Below are 23,245 nucleotides of genomic sequence, written 5' to 3'. Positions count from 1 at the left end.
CATAAAACTTGCAGTGGTTCTAGACATCATGAAATGATATGAAATATTCAAAGACATTCTCATATTTTATCATCTAACTCAAGTGCTGGAGCAAACAATTTCTCTTTGTCAATCCAATGGCTGAAGCTAGAAATCCAGTCCCAAATCTTACTGCCTCAATCACGGTTAAAGACCACAAGATCATTGAAAATACAGCAAATTTCCAACTCTGTTTACGAAGGAAAAGAAGACAATATTTAGATGCCTGAGTAAGAGGCAGCAGAATACATACAACAGGCCAAGAAATTTAGTGAAAGAAGTCTGGTTTCCATCCTTAGAGATTTTGTTATGAATTCCTAAATTAAATCTTTCCTCTCAGTTGTACTGTTTAGCACTCCTTCTGGGCTCTTCACAGCTTGTACTCAGGCATCACAGCTTTCCTGCTCCAGCATAGTTTTGTGTTGATGCTTAGGTCACATCACTGACTTTGCAGAAATAGGGCTGATGCCCAGGATATGTTTCTTTTGAGCCTGTCCCAGCTTGACCACTACTTCCTTGCCAACTTCATGGGCAGTCCATGATGTCTCCTGCCTGTTGCAGGCTGAGCTCCAGATGGTCTCACCCAGCAAGAGAAATGTGACTGCTCAAATTACTGCGCTTGCCCAGGCAACGCCCACTTCCCCCAGGAGTCTGATTAAGTGCTTCAAATTCAAGATTTGTCACAAATCACAACTTGATATTATCATGTCCAGGGCTTTGGATTTGTTGAGGAGGAGGAAGAGGAGGAAGAGCACTGGTTATTCCCCTGCTCTGTTAATCATACTGACAGTCAGTTGATCCAGGTTTTTTCTTGATCATCCAGAAAAATACCTGCAGTCTTTTCATTGCTTCTTTGATTTATTCAGTACGCTGTAGCTGGGCTTTACCTTCCTTTCATGTAGCAGTAGGAAGTGGTGGGAGGTACAAGGTTCAAATCTCATGTGGCTGAAGTAGGTATTTTAAGGCAAAAAGATGATGGAGGTGGGTGGGTGACTGCTTTTTTTCCTGCTCTTCACCACACTTGCAGTTAAGTACTTTTTCTTGACACGACGAGAAACAATACTCAGTCTGAGGTTGTAAATAAGGTTCAAGCTTCCCTGCATGCTTGACTTCCTCTCAAATCTCAGTTTTCTCTCTTAGAGTAGCCGATTGTTATAGTGGCCAAGGCACTATGGTGAGGGGCTGAACATGCGAGTACATGGTACAAGCAAGCTACAGCTTTACAGCCAGATTCTATAAACTGTCATACTTGTTAGTGTTGGAAGCATGTGCCCATTCTCATAATAATGAGCTCAAATTGCTTCATATTTACACAGACTGGCTTCCAGCCAGGCTCTGGTCTCACACTGCATACAGTAATTTACATCTGAATACTCATGATGCTTAATATTTTATATTGAATGTTTATACTTGAAAACCTGCAAAGAACAGACTCAGCATTGCAGGAGGGGAGAAAGATTAGTTGTTTGGGTTTTTTTTTTTCCAAATGCATTGCCAGGACTTGAGCAAAAGCCAGCAATCCTCAGCATGGCAGTCACTTGTGAGCATGGTAAGAAATAGCGAGGCTTCGTCTTGCGTTGTATATACTATTCAACCAAAGATGTTCATGCACAAGATAAATATATACCCACTTCCAGCAGGGGAATGATGATTTTTTTTTAAGATTTATAATTTGGTTTGATTTTCGTTCAAAAAATGCTTTTTGCCCATATTCTCTCTCTCTCTAGGCATACTTTTAAGACCTTTTACTCAGCAGGAGATCATGACTTTCTTGTGGGCAAATTACATTCATGGATAATGAGAAAGAGACTGTAATCACACACCTCAAAGAACTGTTAACTATCTAGGTTTTGGAGGCAATACAAATTACATAGGAGTGCTGATTTAGCCACTCTATTTAAATATTCAGATAAATTGTCAACTGGTTGAGCTCCACTGATTTGAAATTAGACATATAGATTTGTACCACCTGAAGATATAGTCTTAGAAATCATATTCTTGTGTTTACAGGCATGGAGCTAGATAGCAAGATTTTTTTTTAGATCTCAGACTTTCTGAGTGACCTTATGCAAATCACTGTACCTTCAGGGTTGTTTTTTTCTCCAAACAGATGATAAGAAAAAATTAACAGACCTCTTCCAAGGTATTGCAATGTATGCTGAAATGAGGACAGTGAGAGCCATATGTGTAGCTATTAAGAATAATTATTGGTAAGTGCCACTCAGTCTAACCACTGGCTTCTGTGTGAGCCAAAACAGAGCTGCTGGCCATAGAACATTTTTCTCTATCACCCCTTGTCTGCCCATGCTTGATATTGGGCAGGAAAGTTAGTAATGAGGTTTTTTAAATTCTGTGTTCTTGTTGTTTGGTATCAGAATAATAATTAGCTGCCAGGCAAGAAGCACTATATCCTTTTTTGCAATAAAATGCAGCATGACAAACATTTCCCATATAGAATGAATATGATTCAGAACATTTAGATGTTGAGGCCAAGTATAACCATGGAAAGGAAAAGCTGTAATTCTTATCATAGAGTCTTGTAATACTTTATGTTGGAAGGGACCTTAAAGATCGTCTAGTTCCCAGCCCCTGCCATGGGCAAGTACACCTTCCACTAGATCAGATTGCTTAAAGCCCCATCCAGCCTGTCCTTGAATGCTTCCGGTGAGCAGGTATCCACAGTGTCTCTGGGCAGTCTGTTTCATTGCCTCACCACTCTCATAGTACAGAATTTCTTCCTAATATCTAATATAAATATATGCTCTTTTCAGTTTTAAACCATTACCCCATGCCAAAGAGACCACTGCTTGATAAAGATTCCAATCTCATCTTTCCTGCAGGCTCCTTATAAGTACTGGTAGATTGCTATAAGATCTCGTAGATTGCTATAAGACTTCAATTCTGCCAGCCTATCCTTACAGGGCATATGCTCCAGCTCCCTGAATATCTTTGTGGCCCTCCTCTGGGCTTAATCTAAGAGGTCTGTGCCTCTTTTATTCTGGGGGCCCCACAACTGAACATAGTACTCCAGGTGGGGTGTCAGGAGAGTAAAGTGGGAGAAACATTTCTTAACTACATCTCTCTAGATGCAGCACAGGATGTGATTTGCTTTCTTGGCTGCAAGTGCACAGTGCTGGGTCATGTTCAGTTTTTTATCCACCAATATCCCCAAGTTCTTCTCTGCAGGGCTTCTTTTGATCCACTTGCCACTCAGCCTGTATTGGTGCTTTAGACTGTCCTGATCCAGGTGCAAGACCTTGCACTTAGCCTTGTTGAACTTTGAAGCCCCACCTCTCAAGCCTGCCAAGGTCCTTCTGGATGGCTTCTTTTCTCTCCAGTGTGTCAGCTGCACCACACAGCTTGGTGTCAGCAAAGTTGCTGAGGATGTAGTCATCTAGGAGACTAGTAAACACCAAACTAGCAGCCACCCTTTGAGTGTGTGACCTATGTTGGAATTGATAAGAGACACATGCTCATGTGACAATAAATACTCATTGCAAAGAATGGTTAGTTGTGTAATTGTGTATCATTTTTCAGGTCTAATTCGTCTGCAAGAGCTCATCAAAGCCCCTTCTAGATACAACATTAAAATCAAAATCCGCCAGCTGCCCTCTGGGAATAAAGACGCCAGACCTTTACTCAAGGAGATGAAGAAGGGCAAAGAATTCTACGTGATATTTGATTGCTCACATGAAACAGCTGCAGATATTCTTAAGCAGGTAAGAGAGAGATATTCTTAAGCAGGTAAGAAAGAGAGGATGAAAAGGCATGACATTAATTTTGCATCTTGAAGCTCGTCAGCCTCACTAGTTTTCATTTTCAGGGAAACACTAAATCTGAATGCATTTACCAATTAGGACATAGGCTCAGTAATACCAGAGGCAGGAGCTGTTACAGAATGTGCAGCAGCATCTGAGCACCCCACAAGACTTCAGACCTTCAAAGAACCATAAATGCCAACAGCAGTATTAATGTCTGAAGGGAAAACCATAAGTATCCCAGAGAAGGAAATAAGCATTTCTTGTTAATAGTTCTGGTTCTGCTCAACTAGTAAGATTGTTGAATTTATTTCACTTTGCCTTGTTTTAATCAGTACAGTTTCTCTGTCTCCTCCTGCCAAAAAAAAAAAATAAGAAAGAAAAAGAAAAGAGCTTAGGGAGTGACTCATGTTGAGCTATTGCCTCAACAGAGGTTGCTGCAAATCAGGTTCAATGCTGCCTACAGCAACAATGGGGCATTAATCCACTGCAGACGAGGGCATAACTCAGCATTCATTTCCCTGTACCAAAGCAAGATCTGGGCTGCTGGCACTACCTCATTACATGTTAAACTTCGCTACAAGAAGATCTAACAGAGAAAGTATTAGAGGAAAAAGCTATAAGGTAAAATAGGAAGAGAGGCTACCATGCAAGGTTTGACACAGCCCTGACCTAATAGTGACAGCTGGACAACCACACTAGGCGAGCACAAATGCCACAAAGTCTGATGTTAGTGTACTGGGACTTTACCAGGAGTGCACAGCGTGCTGTAAATTTGAATTTACTGTTGTCACTTTATATATTTCAGACAGTCAAAGTCTAAAGCATTGGCTCCTGCGATTCATTGTCCTATAGACAGTAATGCCAAGCAAGTACTACCTTCTGAGTGGCATTTTCCTTTTATGTTACAATAGACAGAAGAAGTTGCTTGGTTTAGTGTCAGTTGGGAAACACTAATGCCAGATGGCCATCAGTGAAATTCCACTATCTAAATGTATGTGTATGGGCTGTCTAATAAAGGATAAAATTTATTCTTCCAATCCAGAATATTTTGCAGAAATACTTCTATTATTTATATGAGCATTCTGTATCAAAGTAAGAAACACAGATTACTGGTTGCTTTAGTCTCAAGGAGCCTGAAATCATCCTCTCCAGACTGGAGATTCTTGGTCCTGTCAATATTGATGTGCAGGATGGGATCCTGAATCAGATACAACACAACTGGGCTGCCCAGGGAGGTGGTGGAGTCACTGTTCCTGGAGGTGTTCAAGAAAAGCCTGGATGAGGCACTTAGTGCCATGGTCTAGATGACTGGATAGGGCTGGGTGATAGGTTGGCCTGGATGATCTTGGAGGTCTCTTCCAACCTGCTTGATTCTATGATTCTGAGAAGAGCACAGAAATTCCCATGAGCTGTTAAAGGTAGATTTATTGCTGTCAGGAAAGTTGGCCTCTAATGCATTTTATGGTTTTCTCAGTCCAAGTTACATATTTAAGCTACAGCAGGATCAGATGTGGGCATGATGTTGGGAGTTTGAGGGAAGAGCAAGAGAGTGCACAATCATGCAGCTGCTCCCTCATGTGATGGAGAGCTCACTGTAGCAAGTGGTGGAGAGCAGAATGGACAGAGGTGCTGCTGTCCCATCATTCTGCTCCCCATAAAACTGTCCAAAAATATTAAAACATGGCAGCAGGAACAAGCTCCTCCAAAATGAGATCTGTGGGGGAAGAGTTAAACTGATAACATAAATTTTCAAGGATCTGCAAGAACAAAGTGCAGATGTCTGGCACACTGCAGGAGGCACAAAGCTTCAAAAATACCAGGCTGAGTGTGGGAAAAAAAAAAAAAAAGAAACAGCCTTGTTGTCAAAAGAAGAGAAAAGAAGAGGAAGTGCTAAAAGATGCACTAAGACAGGGCAAAGTGACAGAACAGTTTGTGTGCAGAATGGATCAAGGAGACAACTGACAGGCTGCAGACACAAATAGTGGTCTCTGGTGCCTTAAGAACTTAAGAGAAGAGTGGTGAATGGCAGCATGGAAGGAAATAGGAGAATTATGGGAGGCATTGTTATGGAGGGGTAATTAATTGATGTGAGATTATATTTTTCCAAAATTAATATTGTTTATTAATTTTGATATTCAGGACTCTTGCCCCCCCCCCCCAGCCACTAATTTTCATAATAATCAGTTCTTTGCACAGTCATGGAAACATACAGAGAAATAACTTGACCTAGAAATAACTTTCAAAAATATATAAACTTTAATTGAACTCAGCTGAACTGGAAGAGAAGGTTCTTGCAGTCAGTATACTGCTTGCGGTCAATATGCCACTTGTCCACTAGATGGACGCAGGAAGCTCCTTTCTGCTGATGGCAAATGGCAGTGGTGAATTACAAGAGGCTTTAAGTATTAATCACAAAATATTATTACCTGACTCATGGGGCTAGCTACAGCCTCAGACAGTACCCAGACACTTTCAGGGAGTTCTGTTACTGTCTTATCAACCACTGAGACTTCTCGTTCTTCCCAGGCTTCTGGGGAAAGAAGGCAGACAATCTCTGACCTTATCCTGGCTTCTCTGGATGATCTGTGTATCTCCAGGACTTCCCATCTTGGCAGGAGACTTTCAGGTGCAGGCAGGGTGTCTTGCGATGTGCGGTCTTAGCACGATGTCATGCTGGCTATGCAGGCCTATTGCGTGGAGGCATTTAGAGCCTGTTCCTGGTAAACTCGAGGCAGTGCAGTTTCCAGACAGTTCAGGAGAGCTAGCTTATAGCTTAGCATAATGCTGTAGAAGGCAATGGCAGAGTCACTGCCAGATGTAGAGAGCAATAGCAGCAGGCAGCAGCAGGCAGGAATACAATGGCAGAGCACATTGCGTTACCTACTCAACTCTTCTTGTCAATACAGCCTGAGACTAACAGGCCTTTGGACATAGAATAGCTAATCAAAATGGCAGTTAGCCAAAGCTGACCATATTCAGTGAAGACATAGGTTTGCTTTACCCAAATTTGGGAAAGCATAGGCGTTGCACAAGGCAGGCACAAGCTAAGCATGTGCACCTTGTTTACCACAGGAGCTAAACAAGTCTGGGCAGGCCAGAGTCCTTAGGCTGAGTGGCTCCAGGTTCTTTATCCTCTTTCCCGCAGTTGCTTCTGCCCAGAACAGAAGGAGGGAGAGCTGGAGAACATGCCTGAGCAAGCCAGTACATGTATAAACCCATTTTGGCCTGCTTAGGTACACCTGTGGGTCAGAGCTGTGGGAATGGAAGTGACATAAATGTAGGCTAGAAGGAAAGGGAAAATTACTTTTATATGAGATTGTTCTGTTGCTGAAGCTAGATGCTGGCAGCAGTAACTCGTGTTGAAGTTGCTTACTCCTAAAGGCAGCTGTGATACAGGAAGATGTGGAGGGCTCTGAGTTCACGTGTGACTCATCTGATTAGGGGTTAGCTACAACATGTACTGTGGTTCATATTCTCATCACTACACAGAGGAGCTCCTATCTAATTTTACCCTGAATGAAAACAAGATATTAAAAAGAATTATATAGAAATCATTTTTTAAAACCTCTGCAATGTTAGCAGACAATTTTTGTGACTTTGTAAATGATCCAGCAATTATTATGGCAAAATACATATCATTGTTAAATTGCATAGGATTCCTGATATGAGTAGGAATTAGAGCAAACAGTCACCTAAACCTGCCCTCAGAGCAACAATTTCTTGTCTGTCTTCTGTATCTACAGTAATGTAGCTGACATTTAGTAGCCCATGCGGGAGAACATAAATACAGGAAATAGAGGTTTTTAGTGGGTTGGCTGGTGGGGGATATTTTACAGGTTAAAACTGTGGCAAGGTCACATGGGCACACAGCCACCACTGCTCCTGTGTCTTTCTCAACCTGCCTGGGCAGATTTCTCCTCAAAAGCTTTGCTCAAGAGCCTGAATATTGCCCCTTCCAAGCTCAAGGGTGCCCCCTTTGCACCAGGCTCTGCTCCATCTTTGGACTATCCCCAACCCAGGTGGGCAGCATCCTTCTCCTCCTCCAAGACTCTGAGAAAGAGACAAGAAATCACCTCTCATCTCTTTTAGTCTCATGTCCCTTCTGTGGGACAGTGAGGAATACCTCCAGCAGCATTTCTGCCCGTTGCCAGCCCTCCTCCTAGCTGAAGACACAGGCAGTGTAGTAAGGCTGCTGCCCTTCTTCCAGCACCACCTGTGCTGCTGGAGTTGGTGGTGGCACCAATGGCTCTGCAAGCAGGAGCTGTTTGCACCAGCACTCAAAGAGGGCTCTGCTGCGGCATGGCTTATCGCTCAGGCTTACTTTCAGGCAAGGGCTACCTGAAAGCTCTTCTGAGGAACAAAGGATAAGTATATCTGAAGTTATGTCTTGGAAGAGTCAGTATATAGAGCTGTTTTGGGAGTGTGGAGCTACTTGACCCAGCCACATTATTGGGCTGTAGAATGTGCAGAGGTGACATCTTCACTTGCCTCCTTCAATCTATTGTTTACAAAACAGAATGAAAGACTAATTTCTTCTCATAAATGAGACTATTTTTCTTATTTATAGCTTCAACTAAAATACCATTGAGCCATGCTTCTTCCTTGTGCTCAAGAAGAACAGGCAAATCAATAACCTAATTTAAACAAAATACAAAGCCTGCGCTCAGCTGAATTCCCTATTCCCCAAGCTTGCACATTGCCCTTTTACTCTGAAATGCTGCAGAGATCACAAGATTTCACAGTCTTCAGCCAGCTTAATGAGGCCTGGCCCCATCATCACCCAGATCTGGAAGGAGCAAGAGTAGAGTGTGATTATTAATTGCTGCCTTTTCCCATAGTCACTTTGAATTTTCTCTCCATATTCCCTCACAAGAATTGGTAACCTTGTGCAGCTGGTGCATGGTGAATAAAGGTGCTTTCAGCTCTGTTGCTTATATCAGGTAACCACCCAAACTAGCATCTCTGATCCTTGAAGTGCCTGGCTCCACAAAAGATCAGGATATTTTGAAATTACTTGAACTAGAAGGTTATGCCAGCAGGGTTTTCAATCAAGATGTACTACACCATTTGAGCTGATCGAAAAAGTTGCAGCTGGTCTGATGTTCCCATGGTCTACTTGGAAATCTTGTATGCTGGAGCTTTAAAGTGCATGAATATTGGATAAATCATCATACAATATCTAATATAGTATCTAGTAGAGAATTAGATTCCAAAAGCAGGAGCTAAGCGCAGTTATAATGAATATTGGATAAATCATCATACAATATCTAATATAGTATCTAGTAGAGAATTAGATTCCAAAAGCAGGAGCTAAGTGCAGTTACAGCTTCTTAGGATAAAATTGTGATCTCCAGAGTCCTGCCCAGGATCTGTTTAGGCTCTGTAGGAGCCTCCTTCTTTGACTTCAGCAGCGTCCATTCTGCTCTGCTCCAAGGGTGCATAGTATCTCTTTCATTTCTAAAACTCAAATAGATATTCCTGGAGAGTGTTAGGTAAGGCACTCTTTTTTTTTTCCAGCAAGGAAACTGGAAATGCTTTCTTAGGGAGAAAGGAAGGAAGGAAGAAAAGACAGAAAGACAGAAAGAAAGAAAAAGAAAGAAAGAAAGACAGACAGACAAAAAAGGTGGTTATGACATTAACCTAAAATATTTTGTAGACAGAGACTTGGTGTTCTGTCTAGATTGGGTAAGCAATCCCACTTGTCAGTTAAATGACTGATCACAAATTGCAATCTGTTTTATGCACAAATCTTCCAATGTATCTTACATATTTATTTGGTCTGTTTAGTCTATGCACTGTGTTTAGTCTGATACTAGGTTTTTGGATTATGAACTTAGTTCAAGGGGTTTAATTGTTATGCTTAACCTTCAATTTATTCTTCTAACACACCAATAGTTGACATAGGCAAAACTCATCTCTCACAGATTATGTTGCTACTAGACTTATGTTATGTGCTCATACATCTATGTCTCTAAAATAAGTTTTATGGAATGTACTGTATATTTAATAAGATTTAGGATACCTATAAAGCAATTTATAGAGACTTCTCTGCTCAATCTGTATGACAGACAAAGAGCAAAATAATTAATTCAGTTCCTATAAAAATGTGAAAACTGAGTGTCATCATAGTATACATTTCAGGTACAATAATAAATATAAGAATATAAAATGTCTTTTCTTGAGTACGCTCCTTCTAGTAACTTGACAAATAGACTGAAGCCCTCTCTCTGCTAAGATAGAATTAGCTCTCTTCTCACTGCCACTGGAGAAACACCAGCAACAGATCTTCCCAGATTCCTCAAGCCCCAGGGTGAGAAGCAGATAGATACTCAGCTCACTTATTCTTCTCCCTTGTAGTCATTTTATGAGGGTTTTTTTGCTGGACTCATGTTCATTCTGGCCACCTGGTTTCTGATGAATGGCATCAGATAGTAAGAGATGTAGATGAAGACATCAGTGAAAACCAAGGACACAGAAATTATGTGGTAGAGTAATTCAGCCTGACATCTGTCAGTGCACTTTAGTTCCCAAATCTAACTGTAGGTCTCCGTAGAAGTAAATGTGACCATTGCCTCAGAAAATTTCTTCTGAACTTGGAAGATATAACAGCACAGGCTATTAGAGTACAGTCTTTTGGGGTCCTGGCTGTGCTATGCTGAGACCTCTGCTTCTCTATTCTTGTTAGCTGTGCTGTCTAGATGAAAGCTGAACTAGTTACATAGACTAGCTTTTGTAATTGTTCTTTCCTTCCCTGGAAAATTCACTGAGTGGTGCAGATTCATGTAGACTTCCAAACTAAGAGAGTGCTTTCGACCAGAAGGTCTATGAGTCTGTCCATGCTGGAGTTTGAAAGGCAATGCTGCTACCCTAGCTCCCTGGGATCTCTTCAGGAAGCAGAAGGAGCCAACAACAGCTGGCCAGGGCTCTTGGACAACACATTTGAACTGTCCAATTGCTATTGCCCCTGTTTCCAGCTGGACTCTAATAATAGTGAAGTATTTACAGTACAGTATTATGGCTGATGTCCATTTTGGAGGAACTCTATACCACTCTAGTTGGACCACTGCTGTGACTGAGTAGGACCCATATTTCCAGTGAGTTAAGTCCAGGTTGTCTGTATGGAGCACAGGGAAATGCTGTAAACAAAATATAAACTTTTTATATCAAACACATGAGAGGCATGGAGGCAGAGGGGTGGTTATACATTATGGTGTATCTTGCTGATCTTAAAAAGCAGTGATGGTACTAATTAATTAGATAATGAAATGCTTTCACTCAATGGCTATGAAATTAAATAATGAGTGAGGAAAATGTGAAATGAAAAGAAGCAAAGTATTTGATGCAGTTCCTGCTAATATGCTTTGCTATCATTCTGATTTTGGATCGTGTTGAAGGAAGACTGACACTAGCTCTAAATGAGCTGCTGATATTTCACACAATGAACAAATGTAGATTAGAGCTGGGATATGACGCAAGCTAGGAATAGAGCACCCAAAGACTTTTACAGACATAACAGAGAATATTTTTATCCAGTCTTGACCCACTTGCCATACATATTTTGACCAGTGACCATATTCACGTTGCAGTTCATGACCCACAGCTAAAAGTACAGATCTGCAAAAGACAAGGACCAAATATCTCATCTGAAATGGATAGTTAGAGATGGAAGTCTCTTTTTCTTGTTTGCCAGGAGAACCGATAATCAATCCATACCCAGTTTGGGGTGAAGAACATGTTTTATACAGGCCAGCAAGGGTAGGAGATTTGCAAGGAGAATGCAGAATGTTTAAGCCTGGTTTTGCTAGTTTACATTCATCTAAGTTCCACAGTAAGTAAAAGCTATTATTATTTAAATAGGACATTTATATCAGATGCATAATTATTTCAATAATTGCATGCAAAGTTATTTAAATAGGAATGTGTAATGGAATTTTATTCTAGTTTCTTACAAACAGCTGTACAGACACAAATCAGTCTTGTTGCCTTCCCTTCTCTGTTCTGGGCTGCTTTCCTCATTTTCTGTAATGAGGAGAACACTTGCTCTGTGGGAAAGGCTTGTGCATCTCCTTTGCAAAGGTGATATGTCCCAGAGTAAAAGAAATCTTCACTCCCACCATGCTGTGACTATGTTTTCTGTTCTGGTAGTCCCAAGGAGCTGTGTGCCTGTATCTATTCCCTGTGTTGCAAAACACCAGTTCTTGCTGCTGAGAACACAAAAATGTAACTCTTCTATTTACACAGATAAGAGTATCTGAGTCATTAAGGCTTGGGAGTCATTAATGGTTCGGAGTCTTCAGAGTTCTTCTTGCTCTTGCTTCAACGTGTTTTCACCTCTTGTTTTCCTGATTCCATCCTCCTGAGTGGGCATTTGCTAGCGTCATCAATCTTCCTTCACTGAAATTTTATTTAGTGACATGCTACCCTAAAGCTTAAACAGATTATCATGAAGTCATTACAATTCATCAATAATAATTACCCCGCCCCCCCCCCCCCAAAAAAAAAAAAAGGCAATCTACAAACCTAACATGTCCCAGCAATGTAACCAATTGTCTTAATGATTGTTAGAAGGAAGGACAACCATTTATGTCTGGCCTTGTGACGGACGCTAAGTGGGAGGGTGGAGCTCAGTGGCAGGGCTCAGTGATAGATCAGGGCTCACCCTGGAACAGATCCAGCACCAGCTCTTACTCTTTAGAACACAAAGACATTGGTAATGTGTGCGTGACACTTAGAAGCTCTCTTACAGCTGCTTGTAGCTTTGTCTCTTAATTGAGTCATTGTCAGAAGAGAAAATACAAGAGCAATAAGCTGATGATTTTTTCCTGTGCTACTGCAATACTTTCTTCGGAAAAACATCAGTAAGCATCTCTCATGGAGCCCTCAGGTGCAGAGTGCTTGGCAAATTCATGGCACCCTTCCAGCACTACCATTGTAAACCTGTGTGTTGGTTATGGCAGATGACATTGCTGACTGAACCTTGCTTTTTGCATGCAGCTGCCTGTGGTTATCAGAAGGTTTGGTTCTGCTTTGTTTTCAAAGCTAATCCTATAGCACAGTTTTTTTAATCCTTATTATTCACACACACATGTGTGTGTCCTCCTAGCTCTGTTGGGAATAAATACTCTCATAAAAAGTTTTAATCAAAAATGTGTCGAGGAGGCAAACACTCCTCTCATGCCTTTGGATTTGTGAGGAAAGTGATAACAGTTACCTTGGATTTAACTAGCTGGATACCCAGTAGCAGTATAGCTGCAGCAGCACAGCTAGGTAATGCTTCCCAGACATCCAGGCTACACACTTCATAATCGTTCTACTTAATGTATCTGTCTGGTTACTGAGAAATTGTATTAAAACTGTAATGAATCAATAATTTAAGTCTGTGTCTTTGAACCCTCCTATTTACATTTATTAGTATGATCACGTGTTCATACCAATGTTGCAGCCAAGAACTTCCTGTGGAGGACCAAATAAATTATGGCATACAGTGGTTTACCTGGGCTAAAACTACACTAGTATAACCTCATGGGTGTTCTGTGCACCATATGAAGTGATTGGGTTGTTTCAATAGTTTCAACCTGAAAGAGGCCTGCACCATGTAGATCTTGCACCATAAAGATGGCCAGTGCCATTCTGGGGTGTATTAGAAGTGCTGCGGTTAGTAGGTCGGGAGAGGTTCTCCTCCCCCTCTACTCTGCCCTGGCGAGGCCACATTTGGAATATTGTGTCCAGTTCTGGGCCCAAAGTTCAAGAACAACAAGGAACTCCTTGGAGAAGTCCAGCACAGAGTAATGGAAATTATTAAGGGAGTGGAATATCTTCCTTACGAGGAGAGGCTGAGGGAGCTGGAGCTCTGTAGTCTGGAGAAGTGGAAATTGAGGGGTGACCTCATTAATGTTTATAAATATATAAAGGGTGAGTGCCAAGAGGATGGAGTCAGGCTCTTCTTGGTGATGCCCAAAGACAGGACAAGAGCAATAAGTGGAAGCTGAGGCATAGGAAGTTTTATGGAAACATGAGAAGAAGTTTTTTCACTGTGAGGGTGATGGAACACTGGATCAGGCTGCCCAGGAGGGAGTCTCCCTCTTTGGAGATATTCAAGATCCACCTGGATGTGTTCTTGTGTGATCTGGTATAGGTGGTCCTTCTCTGGCAGGAGGGATGGACTAGATGATTTTTCAAGATCCCTTCCAGCCCCTAACCTTCCATGATTCTGTGATTCTGTGATATCTCCTTCCCATAGCAGGAACCTTAGACACAGAAATCCAACAGCTCCAGGGAGTGGATCTGAGCCCAGCTGTGTCAGCTGGGAAATTCATCATGAAAAAGTTTCCTTTGAAGTTACTGTATGTAACTCTCTGTGTTTAAATAGGGGAGGAACATCAGTCTCCAGGGTTACTAGATTATTCATTTCTACAGGTACTAAAGTCTAAAATATGGAATAGAAGAAGATTAATAAAATAAGAAATAAAAATGGCAATTTTGTCATGCAAATTCAGTGAAGCATTTAAATAAAATACTTGCCTTCTGCCTTGACTTTTAGTGGCTGGAAATATATTGGTTGATTGTGATTAATAACATCTGATTGTCTACTGCATCTTATAAATTTCAGGTTCTTTCCCTTTGTGTAAGTAATAGCTGTACATTCACAAAGCTATTTTTCAGAGGCTTTTGTCAGGAATGAGAATTTTGGAGAGCCAAATCACAGTATTTCCCCTCTATTTCAAACAGCAATCCAGATACTCCTGTTACTGTCCTAAAATACTTTTAATGGCAGATGCTTACATTACTGTGATCAAGACTGAATAACATTTAACCATTGTCTTTGTTACTGTCACGATAATGAATTCTTCAGTAATTTTCTAGCTTATAATTCCTCCTCCTCTTCACAAGGGCAGGGAGGGCAAAATGTTTGCATCCTGGTAATAGCATACAGTGACAAGTGTTGGTGATGCTGGGTTGGAACTGTAGAGCGAACATCATCACAGTGTTTTATGTAGGCATTCTAAATTATTTTTGGAGGGAGGCTGAGGAGAAAAACACATCCCTGTAGAAGTTTCCTGCAATACAAGGGCTGAGGAGAACTTCATTCCTTTCCACCTGAGGTGGTCAGTCAGTCTGCATATGAATGACATCCTTAGCTAGCACATCACCAGAAGGTCTGATTCTGGAAAACTAATCCAGACCCGAAGTCCTTTCATACCAATTGTTCCAACAACCTCCTGCAGACCTTCATGCCCCAGGTGGAAAAACAGACATTCGTAGAAGGTTTCTTCTTTTCGTTCTTACCTCAGTGAGCACCAAGTGTGTCTTGTCCTCACACGGTAATGCAGAAGACAAAACTCTGCAACTAAGCATTTTCCCCCTATGAGTTATGTTGTCTGCTAAAATTTCTTTTTTGACACTTCTAAACTGCAGACTAAAGATTTTCTCTTTTTAAAAAGTCAACTTCTTGTTATCACTGGTAATTTTTCTTGTCCTGGAAGATTTGTAATCTTTAATCTCTTCTGGAGCAGAGGTGATAAAAACATAATTTAAATACAATAGGGTATCTTTTGCTCCTGAAGAAAAAATGTTGGGGTTATTGTAATCGAGTTTTCATGACCTGTAATATATTGTTCCAGATTAACTCATGCTTTTCAGAAGACACTGAAGTGTATTGAAAGCACTCAGAGTAAAGTACTTTCACCTTTCAATCTTTTTCCACAGATTCTTTCCATGGGAATGATGACTGAATACTACCACTACTTTTTTACAACATTGGTAAGGAGCACTAAAGATCTGGGAGTGAATACTCATTGTTGTGGAAAAGACAAGTACAAATTTCTACTTTTTCTAGCAGATATTTGTTGCCATTATTCAGGGAAAACCTTGAGGAATGAATACTAACACTCTTCAGTAATGTCAGGACTCACAATTTTGTAAGGAAGCTGTTCTTCAGTATGCGTGGGTCAGCCTAATACTTTAATAAAATGAGAATTTACTGCAGTATTGTGTTAAAGGGGGAACCATTGATACAGCTGGATGCCAGTGAAACAGAATAATGCAATGGAGCCAAGATTAAGCACAACAGGCCGTGCAGGTTCATCACTAAAATGCTTCATTTACTTATTAAAACACCAAATCTCATATAAAATCAGTTGGGAAATTTTATAGTGGTATTGTTTTTATGGTAGAAATACTTATTTCAGCACATTGCCCCCCCTATATTTTAGTTTACATGCTCTATGGAAATATAACCCAATGCATGGTCGAAGTCCATTTGTGTTATAGACTAGAAAGACAGCAAATTACCAACACTGCGAGGAAGTCCCAGAGGGCTGAGTTCTATCATGTGCATCAGCTTATTCTTTATTTCCTTTCCACATAAAATACTATGTGCAAGTGAAATAAAATTTTGAATCTAACAGTCAGTAGTCTAAAAAGACTCTCTAGCTGTTTGGAGCTTGAAGCAGTAGCTCGAAATAGCTCTCTGAGGTTATTTTAACTTCAAGAAAAAATGATGAAAAGAAAAATTCTACTTTAGGGTTTAATGTGAAACTTGCAGATAGGATTTAGGTTTTACTGTAGAGCTTACTGTTTTATATAAGAAACAGTGCAATAAACAATCAACATAAAATGGTAACCATCATCGTGGATACGCATGAGATATTGTGGAGCAGATACTAGAAAAAGGAGTAAGCAGTGCTGGTGATATCTTGGCATTGTGTTATTGTAAATATTGATATTTTGATGGTTACTGTGGTATTAAACCATGACTAATACATTTGTCATTTTATGACCCTGCTGGGATCAGCAAAAAGTTGTTTTAAAAAGCAGCCTTCAGGCTATGAGAAGCAGTCATCTTATTTCCACTGCCTGATAAATATCGCTCTGGTGTGTGCCACACAACTATAATCACTTAGAATACCCAGTATATTCCTGCTCTGTAAACACTAAGTCCTGAAGCACATGGATGTACTATGCACTAGCTTGACAAGCCCATTACACTTCTTAGTAGCAAGTTACCTGAAGGAGACGTGGCAGGAGAAAAATGGGATTCGTAGGTAAATTCTCTTGGAACTTTCCATCTTCAAATTGAGAAATACGCTTGACATTGGCCAGCTCATTCCTCATGTTGGCTTGTCAGAGCTGTAGCACTTTTAGAGGATTGCTATAAATTAAAATTAGACACTGCTGTGCAGGTCGTTTGCAAAATAATGGTGTTGTGGGGAACAGATTTTTATGTTCCAAAAAGCAGGTATATGGTTTGTCATAAATTTCACACAGCTTTGCATTATTCAGATTTGTAATGGAAGCAGTTATGACCAGACTTTGAGGGCAAGCAGAGCATTCACGGAAAAAAACCCAAGACTTGAGTTTGGGATTGAAAATTAAGTACAATTCTGGCCTAATTTTACCTTCTGAACATTTTACTTTAAAAATGCTAATTGTGGTTTTGTTTGCTTTCTTAACGATGATTTAGGATCTATTTGCATTAGACCTGGAGCCCTACAGATACAGCGGAGTAAATATGACAGGGTTCCGCCTGCTCAACATCGAAAACCCACACGTTTCTTCGGTCATTGAGAAATGGTCCATGGAGCGTCTGCAGGCACCACCAAAACCAGAGACTGGCCTCCTCGATGGCATGATGACAGTAAGTGAACTGGGTTACAAGGGTGATACAGGGCTCCCTGTTGTGCACTTCACAAGGCCGTTTGTGCAGCTATGAACCGATTCCATTATGGCTTTATGTCACAATGCAAATGCTGAAGCAACCTCTCTGAAACAGACTTCCTTTTACCTGCTTCTACACAGGAGTGCATTTGCCCTGAGAACCATTGTTTATACTCATCTGTGTGACAAACCGTTCCTGGGCAGCTCTAGAGATGAGTGACAATGCTTTGTTGGAGTGCCGTCCAGCTAACGTCATTCATCTTATTGTTGTCAAATGTAGATACTGCTGCCTCATTTCTCTCATAATGTTCTACACAGAGTGAAGAACATAACAGGAACTTTCAGAGCAAGTATGCAATTTATAACCTGCAGGGAAAGATATTGTATATGTGGACAGGTAATAGCATTTTTAAATTGGAAAAGTGCCCTTTCTCTTCGTTTCCATCATCTACAGCATCCCTGGCTTTTAAGATATAATCTAAAGATAAATGAAAGGTATCATCAAGCCAGGAAATTAGTATTTCCTCCCTATCACTCTCCCAAGAAGTAAAAGAAGGGATAGGAGCAATTGCATGGATGGTGTGACTACATTCAGTTTCATGGAGTGAAGGGTTGCCATCTTTTTTCAATATAAGGTAAAGTATCTTATGTACTGAGTGGAGTTCTAAGTGATATGAAATAGACTTTATTGCAGATGATTGCAGGAAAAAATGTGAAACAACCTAACACCTTGGAGAGGAATGCATTGTGTGTTATTTCAGGCATTTCCAAAAGACGTTGCTTGTTTGGGCAATGCCACTGTGCTCACTCACAGAAAAGCAGGGGAGAAATCTGTCCCTGTGAACTTCTAATGTGAATGCACAAGACCTGCAAGAGTCTTGTGTTCACACGCAGCTATTCACGTGCATACACCTAAGAGTAAAACTAAAAAAGGACAAAGTTCTTACCAGACTCTTATCCTCTCCTTCACATCTCTGTAATCATTTAGTACCCTTGATGCTCTGAAACAGCATGAGCACCAAAGAAAATATCTTCATATTGGCTATGGTCATTTAAATATTCAGAGCAAGTTCTACTTATTCAATTCGAAAGAGAGTTGCAATACTGCTGTATTTCATTAAGTAATAAGACTATGACAAGCCACACAGTGTGAGGAGATCAGGATTGCATGTCCTATTGTTAACTCAGGATTTCTCCCTTCTTGTTCACACTGTATTGTTTGTCCTGATGTCAGCTCGTGGGAACACAGCGGGACATGACCAGGATAGTTTGCAGCTCATGTTCCACTTTATGCCCAAATTGCACACAGAGGGGTGATCGTTCCAACCAGATCCTTGGGTTCCTATGCAGTAATTTCAGCAGAATGTGAAAATTAGAAAAATGAGTTCCAGAAATAACTCTTGGTCCCTTTCTTCTTATGCATGAATACAGAGATCAATGTAAGGTGGTTTGCTTCAGAAAATGAGGTGGCATTTTGTTCCTTCATGCAACCTCAAGCACTAAACCAGAACAACAGTGAGGGGAGAAATAAAAGGCTAAGGCAGATAATATGACCTTTAAACTATTGCATAGTGGATTGGGTAATTAACAAGTTACACAAGCACGAGACTGAAATAGCCAAGTCTGGCAAAGCTGCCAATGTGCAAACACTGTGAGATGCACCATGTTATCAAGTAAAAGCACCGATAGTCTGAGGAAGGTATCCTCTTTGGTACATAGGCAGACTGATATTCTACTGCTCAAGTGAAATTCAGTCCTGAACACACCTGTATAATGTAAAAACTGATCTGAAGTCTGCTCACGTTGATAGAAATATTTCCATTGATTTTGAGACATTTTGGGTATGACCTTTAGCCTCTGGGTCTGCTTGGAATGAGTATCTGGTTTAAGTCACTCGACACTGCTTACAGTTCATATTGTTTCCTCGTGCTTGCCTCACCATTTATAATGTTTTTAGATTGCTCTGATTGTGGGAGCATTGTTTTGGGCAGATCCTGAGTAATGTGTCAGGAGTGACTCCTTATCTGTGGTGTATTAGGATTACTTGATAAATTCAGATCACGTTTAATTGCCAGCAAAAGCCTCCAATGTTGATAAGGCTGATGCTGCTGTAATTTACTTAGGTAAATGAAACAGACAAAGAATCAAATCTATTAATTTCCCAAAGGAATTGCATGGGGAAAGAATAAAAAATGGATTAGTTTTGCAGTTCACATAGATGAGTTCAATTTCTCATCTGCAGAGTTAGTACTTCTTTTTAAACCTCTTTCTTAATTATTCAATAACTTTAGAAGAAAGGTAAGAGCTTCATTTTTACAGCATCCTATGCATTAATTGACTGTTCCCACCTCATACATGAGAGCACTAAATAACAGTGAAGGTGAAGGAAAGCCTTTTCTGAAACATTTCTATGATAAAGGGTAATCAGGTGTGCAATCTCAGTTCGTGGCTTACTGGGCAGGTTTTTCCAGTGAGGTCATGTCACATATTTATGCCACAAGGCAAGATCCTTGAGGGCAGTAGACACTTAGAGGCAGTAGGTACCTGGTCTGCTAGGATACCTGCCAGGTACACAGTGGGATTGATTTCCCTGGCAAGTAGGTCTTGCCTATGAGAAGAGTGGCAATGGGGAGCCAGTGTAACTGCATTCATGCAGCCATCCACCATGCCATGCCACTATGCCATCCTGGGCAGACACCAGCTTGGGCACCTGCATGGTGGTTTTGAACGACATGGCTTGAGGTGCTGAGATTCTTTGGCAAACCCCATGAGGAAACTACAGGAAACAGGGTACTGAAAAGTGCTTGGCTGTTAGGGCTACCTAAAAGGTGATACTTAGGCTGCTGTATCACCCAAGGGTACTTAGAATTTCTCTCTGTGCCACAGAACTACCTGTGTGCTTCCTGCACTGGACTTGGCCCTCTCTTTCTGTAGCTACCCAATGTGGTTTTATTCCTAATGCTACCCTGCAAGTACTCAGAAATTAATAAAAGCTGCAAAAAACTTGTTTTTTTCTCTGCACCTCAGGTATCCATGGAGAGCAGAGTAGTGGCCTTTTCCATACTAGCAGCTTAAGGAAGTGGTTCTTGATAGAGAAAAGCAGATACTGGGCATCAAGTATCTGAAAAAAAACCTTTCTGTTTTTTTATGCAGACCGAAGCAGCTCTGATGTATGATGCTGTTTACATGGTAGCAGTGGCCTCCCAGCGTGCCTCCCAACTGACTGTCAGCTCCCTGCAGTGCCACAGACACAAGCCGTGGCGTTTTGGACCCAGATTCATGAATCTGATAAAAGAGGCAAGTGTAGACCGTCTGCTTATGGTCATCATAGTCCCTCCTTTTTTCTTTACCACACTGGCTCATGTTGCTCCCTGCTTTTTGTCATATGCTATGCCTTGATGTCTGGCACTCAGATGCCCAATGCTTGTTCAACTTCCTAACAGAGAAATGTTGATTTACAGACACAAGGCTGTGTCCTGAGTTTTGGCAGAGATTTTATATGGCCTTTGAAAAAAAAGAAACTGCTGAACTGTAGGTGTGATATAATCTCAGTCTAACACACCATAAGGCTGTCCATATTTTTTCCTCAGTTAATGTTATGATTATATTATTATGTGTGCATATCATCTCTAAAAACATGCAATAACTGAAAACAGCCATTGTAGAAATGGAAAGAAAAGCATTTGTATCTCTATTTTTGTTTTTCCACTGAACTCCAATTGTTTCACAGATTGCTTGAGCATTAATCAATATCCAGAAAATATTTCAGCCAGTATTTATAAAGAAGTAAATTGCTTCATGAAGTCATCCACTGTCTCATAGGAATACACCACTGAGCTAACCTGATCCACAGCCTTTCTAAGAAACACACATTTTATCTGAAATGCCTTCACTTTTCCAGAAGTTCAGATTTTATTTAGAATTTCAGAACTTTTCCTTTAGGGAATCACACAAAAATGAAAATTGGAAATTATGTGGAATTTCCATGTATATTTCATCTTTTCCCTCAGTTCTTGTCCATGATAGTGTGATTCCTATCAAAGCCACATTCACTAGCACTTGAGTAGGTGGAAAAAGACCCTGTAGGATGAAGGATAAGGTAAGTGGTTGCAGCACGTTGTGCCATACACCTGAATCCTGAAATATAGTAGGAGCAAACTGAAAGACAGGACATGTGGTGATTACAGAACGTGTGGAAGAGCTGTCATCACCTTCTTCAGTCCTAGGTAACTTTTTTAGAGTTGCCATAGGCAATATACAACATGGTGATTCACCTACACACAAGCTACCAGAACAGTGCTCTCCACATTCATGTTTTATGAATTTTAAGGTTTCCTTGAAAGGAATTAAAAAAGAAAAGATAAGAGTTACCAGAGTGCTCCTGGTTCTGACTAAAGAAATAAGAAAGCTTTGAGATACCTTCCTTACTGCTACACAGTCATAGGAGCACTCCGAGATCAGGGAAAGGGCACTGGAAATTGTTCCACACTGACATGAACCATGCAGCATCCTGCTCACCCTCTGGGGAGGAAGTGGGAAGACTGTAGCAGAAACAGCAGAAGACAGGAGAAACTTGTCTCAGAAGTGTATGTAATAAAGATGAACTTCTCACTTCCTCCCTTCTGGTTCGATCTGAGTGGGGACCTTTGTTCTTCTGCTTTTCAACCTCAAACTAAATGAGGTAGCATTGCTTCTGATACAATTTCTGGTGCAGGTGGTTACAATGAAATTGAAAGTTTAACAAAGATTTTTTTTTTTTTTAATCTGTGAATGTATTTGCATTATTCTGCAGTGATGACCTACTTATTCTACAGTGATGACCTATTCATTTGGGGTTTTGCTAAGTATACAGCATAAGGGTCCTGAACTGTAAGCCAGAAGAAGTACCTTGACCAAGAGAGCCAGGCATACCTCAGCAGACACAATTCAAAGGTCTAACAGCTCTACCATTCACATTTATCATGTAGAGCTAGCTTCTCTTGCATGGAGTGAGCTATGTGAGCTAATTACTGATCATTTTGCAGATAGTTTCTTTTGTGGTCAGTAAAATATTTATTTAAATACTTCTAGAGTCTTATCATAGAATCATAGAATCAACCAGGTTGGAAGAGACCTCCAAGAGCATCCAGTCCAATCTAGCACCCAGCCCCATCCAGTCAAGTAGACCATGGCACTAAGTGCCTCATCCAGTCTTTTCTTGAACACCTCCAGGGATGGGGACTCCACCACCTCCCTGGGCAGTCCATTCCAATGGCAAGTCACTCTCTCTGGCAAGAACTTCCTCTTAACATCCAGCCTATACCTCCCTGAGCACAACTTGAGACTGTGTCCCCTTGTTCTGTTGGTGGTTGCCTGGGAGAAGAGACCTGGTACAGCCTCCCTTAAGGTAGTTGTAGACAGCAATGAGGTCCCCCCTGAGCCTCCACTTCTCCAGGCTGCACACCCCCAGCTCCCTCAGCCTCTCCTCATAGGGTTTATGTTCCAGGCCTTTCACCAGCTTCGTTGCCCTTCTCTGGACACGTTCCAGCACCTGAACATCTCTCTTAAATTGAGTGGCCCAGAAATGGACACAGTACTCAAGGTGTGGCCTCACCAGTGTTGAGTCCAGGGGAAGAAGAACCTCTCTTGTCCTACTGGCCACACTGTTCCTGATACGGGCCAGGATGCCACTGGCTCTCTTGGCCACCTGAGCACACTGCTGACTCATCTTCCTGTTTCTGTTGTAGCTAAAAAAAAAAAAAATCCCAGTGGCAGTTAAAAGCAGAGGTTAAGATTTAATAAGACAATCCTGTATTTCCCATAAAGGCTAT

The 23,245-nt window shown here is 41.0% G+C and overlaps 1 protein-coding gene across 4 annotated transcripts in view; it reads left to right on the top strand.

The window, feature by feature from the left end:
* Positions 1–23,245, top strand: part of GRIK1 (glutamate ionotropic receptor kainate type subunit 1) — a 162,673-nt gene that overhangs the window by 93,381 nt on the left and 46,047 nt on the right. For all 4 annotated transcript variants that reach the window (XM_064152392.1, XM_064152390.1, XM_064152391.1 and 1 more), the window contains exons 4-7: positions 3,556–3,737; positions 15,486–15,539; positions 17,242–17,415; positions 20,589–20,732. In XM_064152392.1, the coding sequence (XP_064008462.1) occupies positions 3,556–3,737; positions 15,486–15,539; positions 17,242–17,415; positions 20,589–20,732 (554 nt within the window). The remainder of the gene's footprint in view (positions 1–3,555; positions 3,738–15,485; positions 15,540–17,241; positions 17,416–20,588; positions 20,733–23,245) is intronic.

The sequence above is a fragment of the Pogoniulus pusillus genome, chromosome 12, assembly GCF_015220805.1.
Source record: "Pogoniulus pusillus isolate bPogPus1 chromosome 12, bPogPus1.pri, whole genome shotgun sequence".
NCBI lineage: Eukaryota > Metazoa > Chordata > Aves > Piciformes > Lybiidae > Pogoniulus > Pogoniulus pusillus.
The sequence above is the reverse complement of the archived record's forward strand: the minus strand, read 5'-3'. Positions and strand labels throughout refer to the sequence as shown.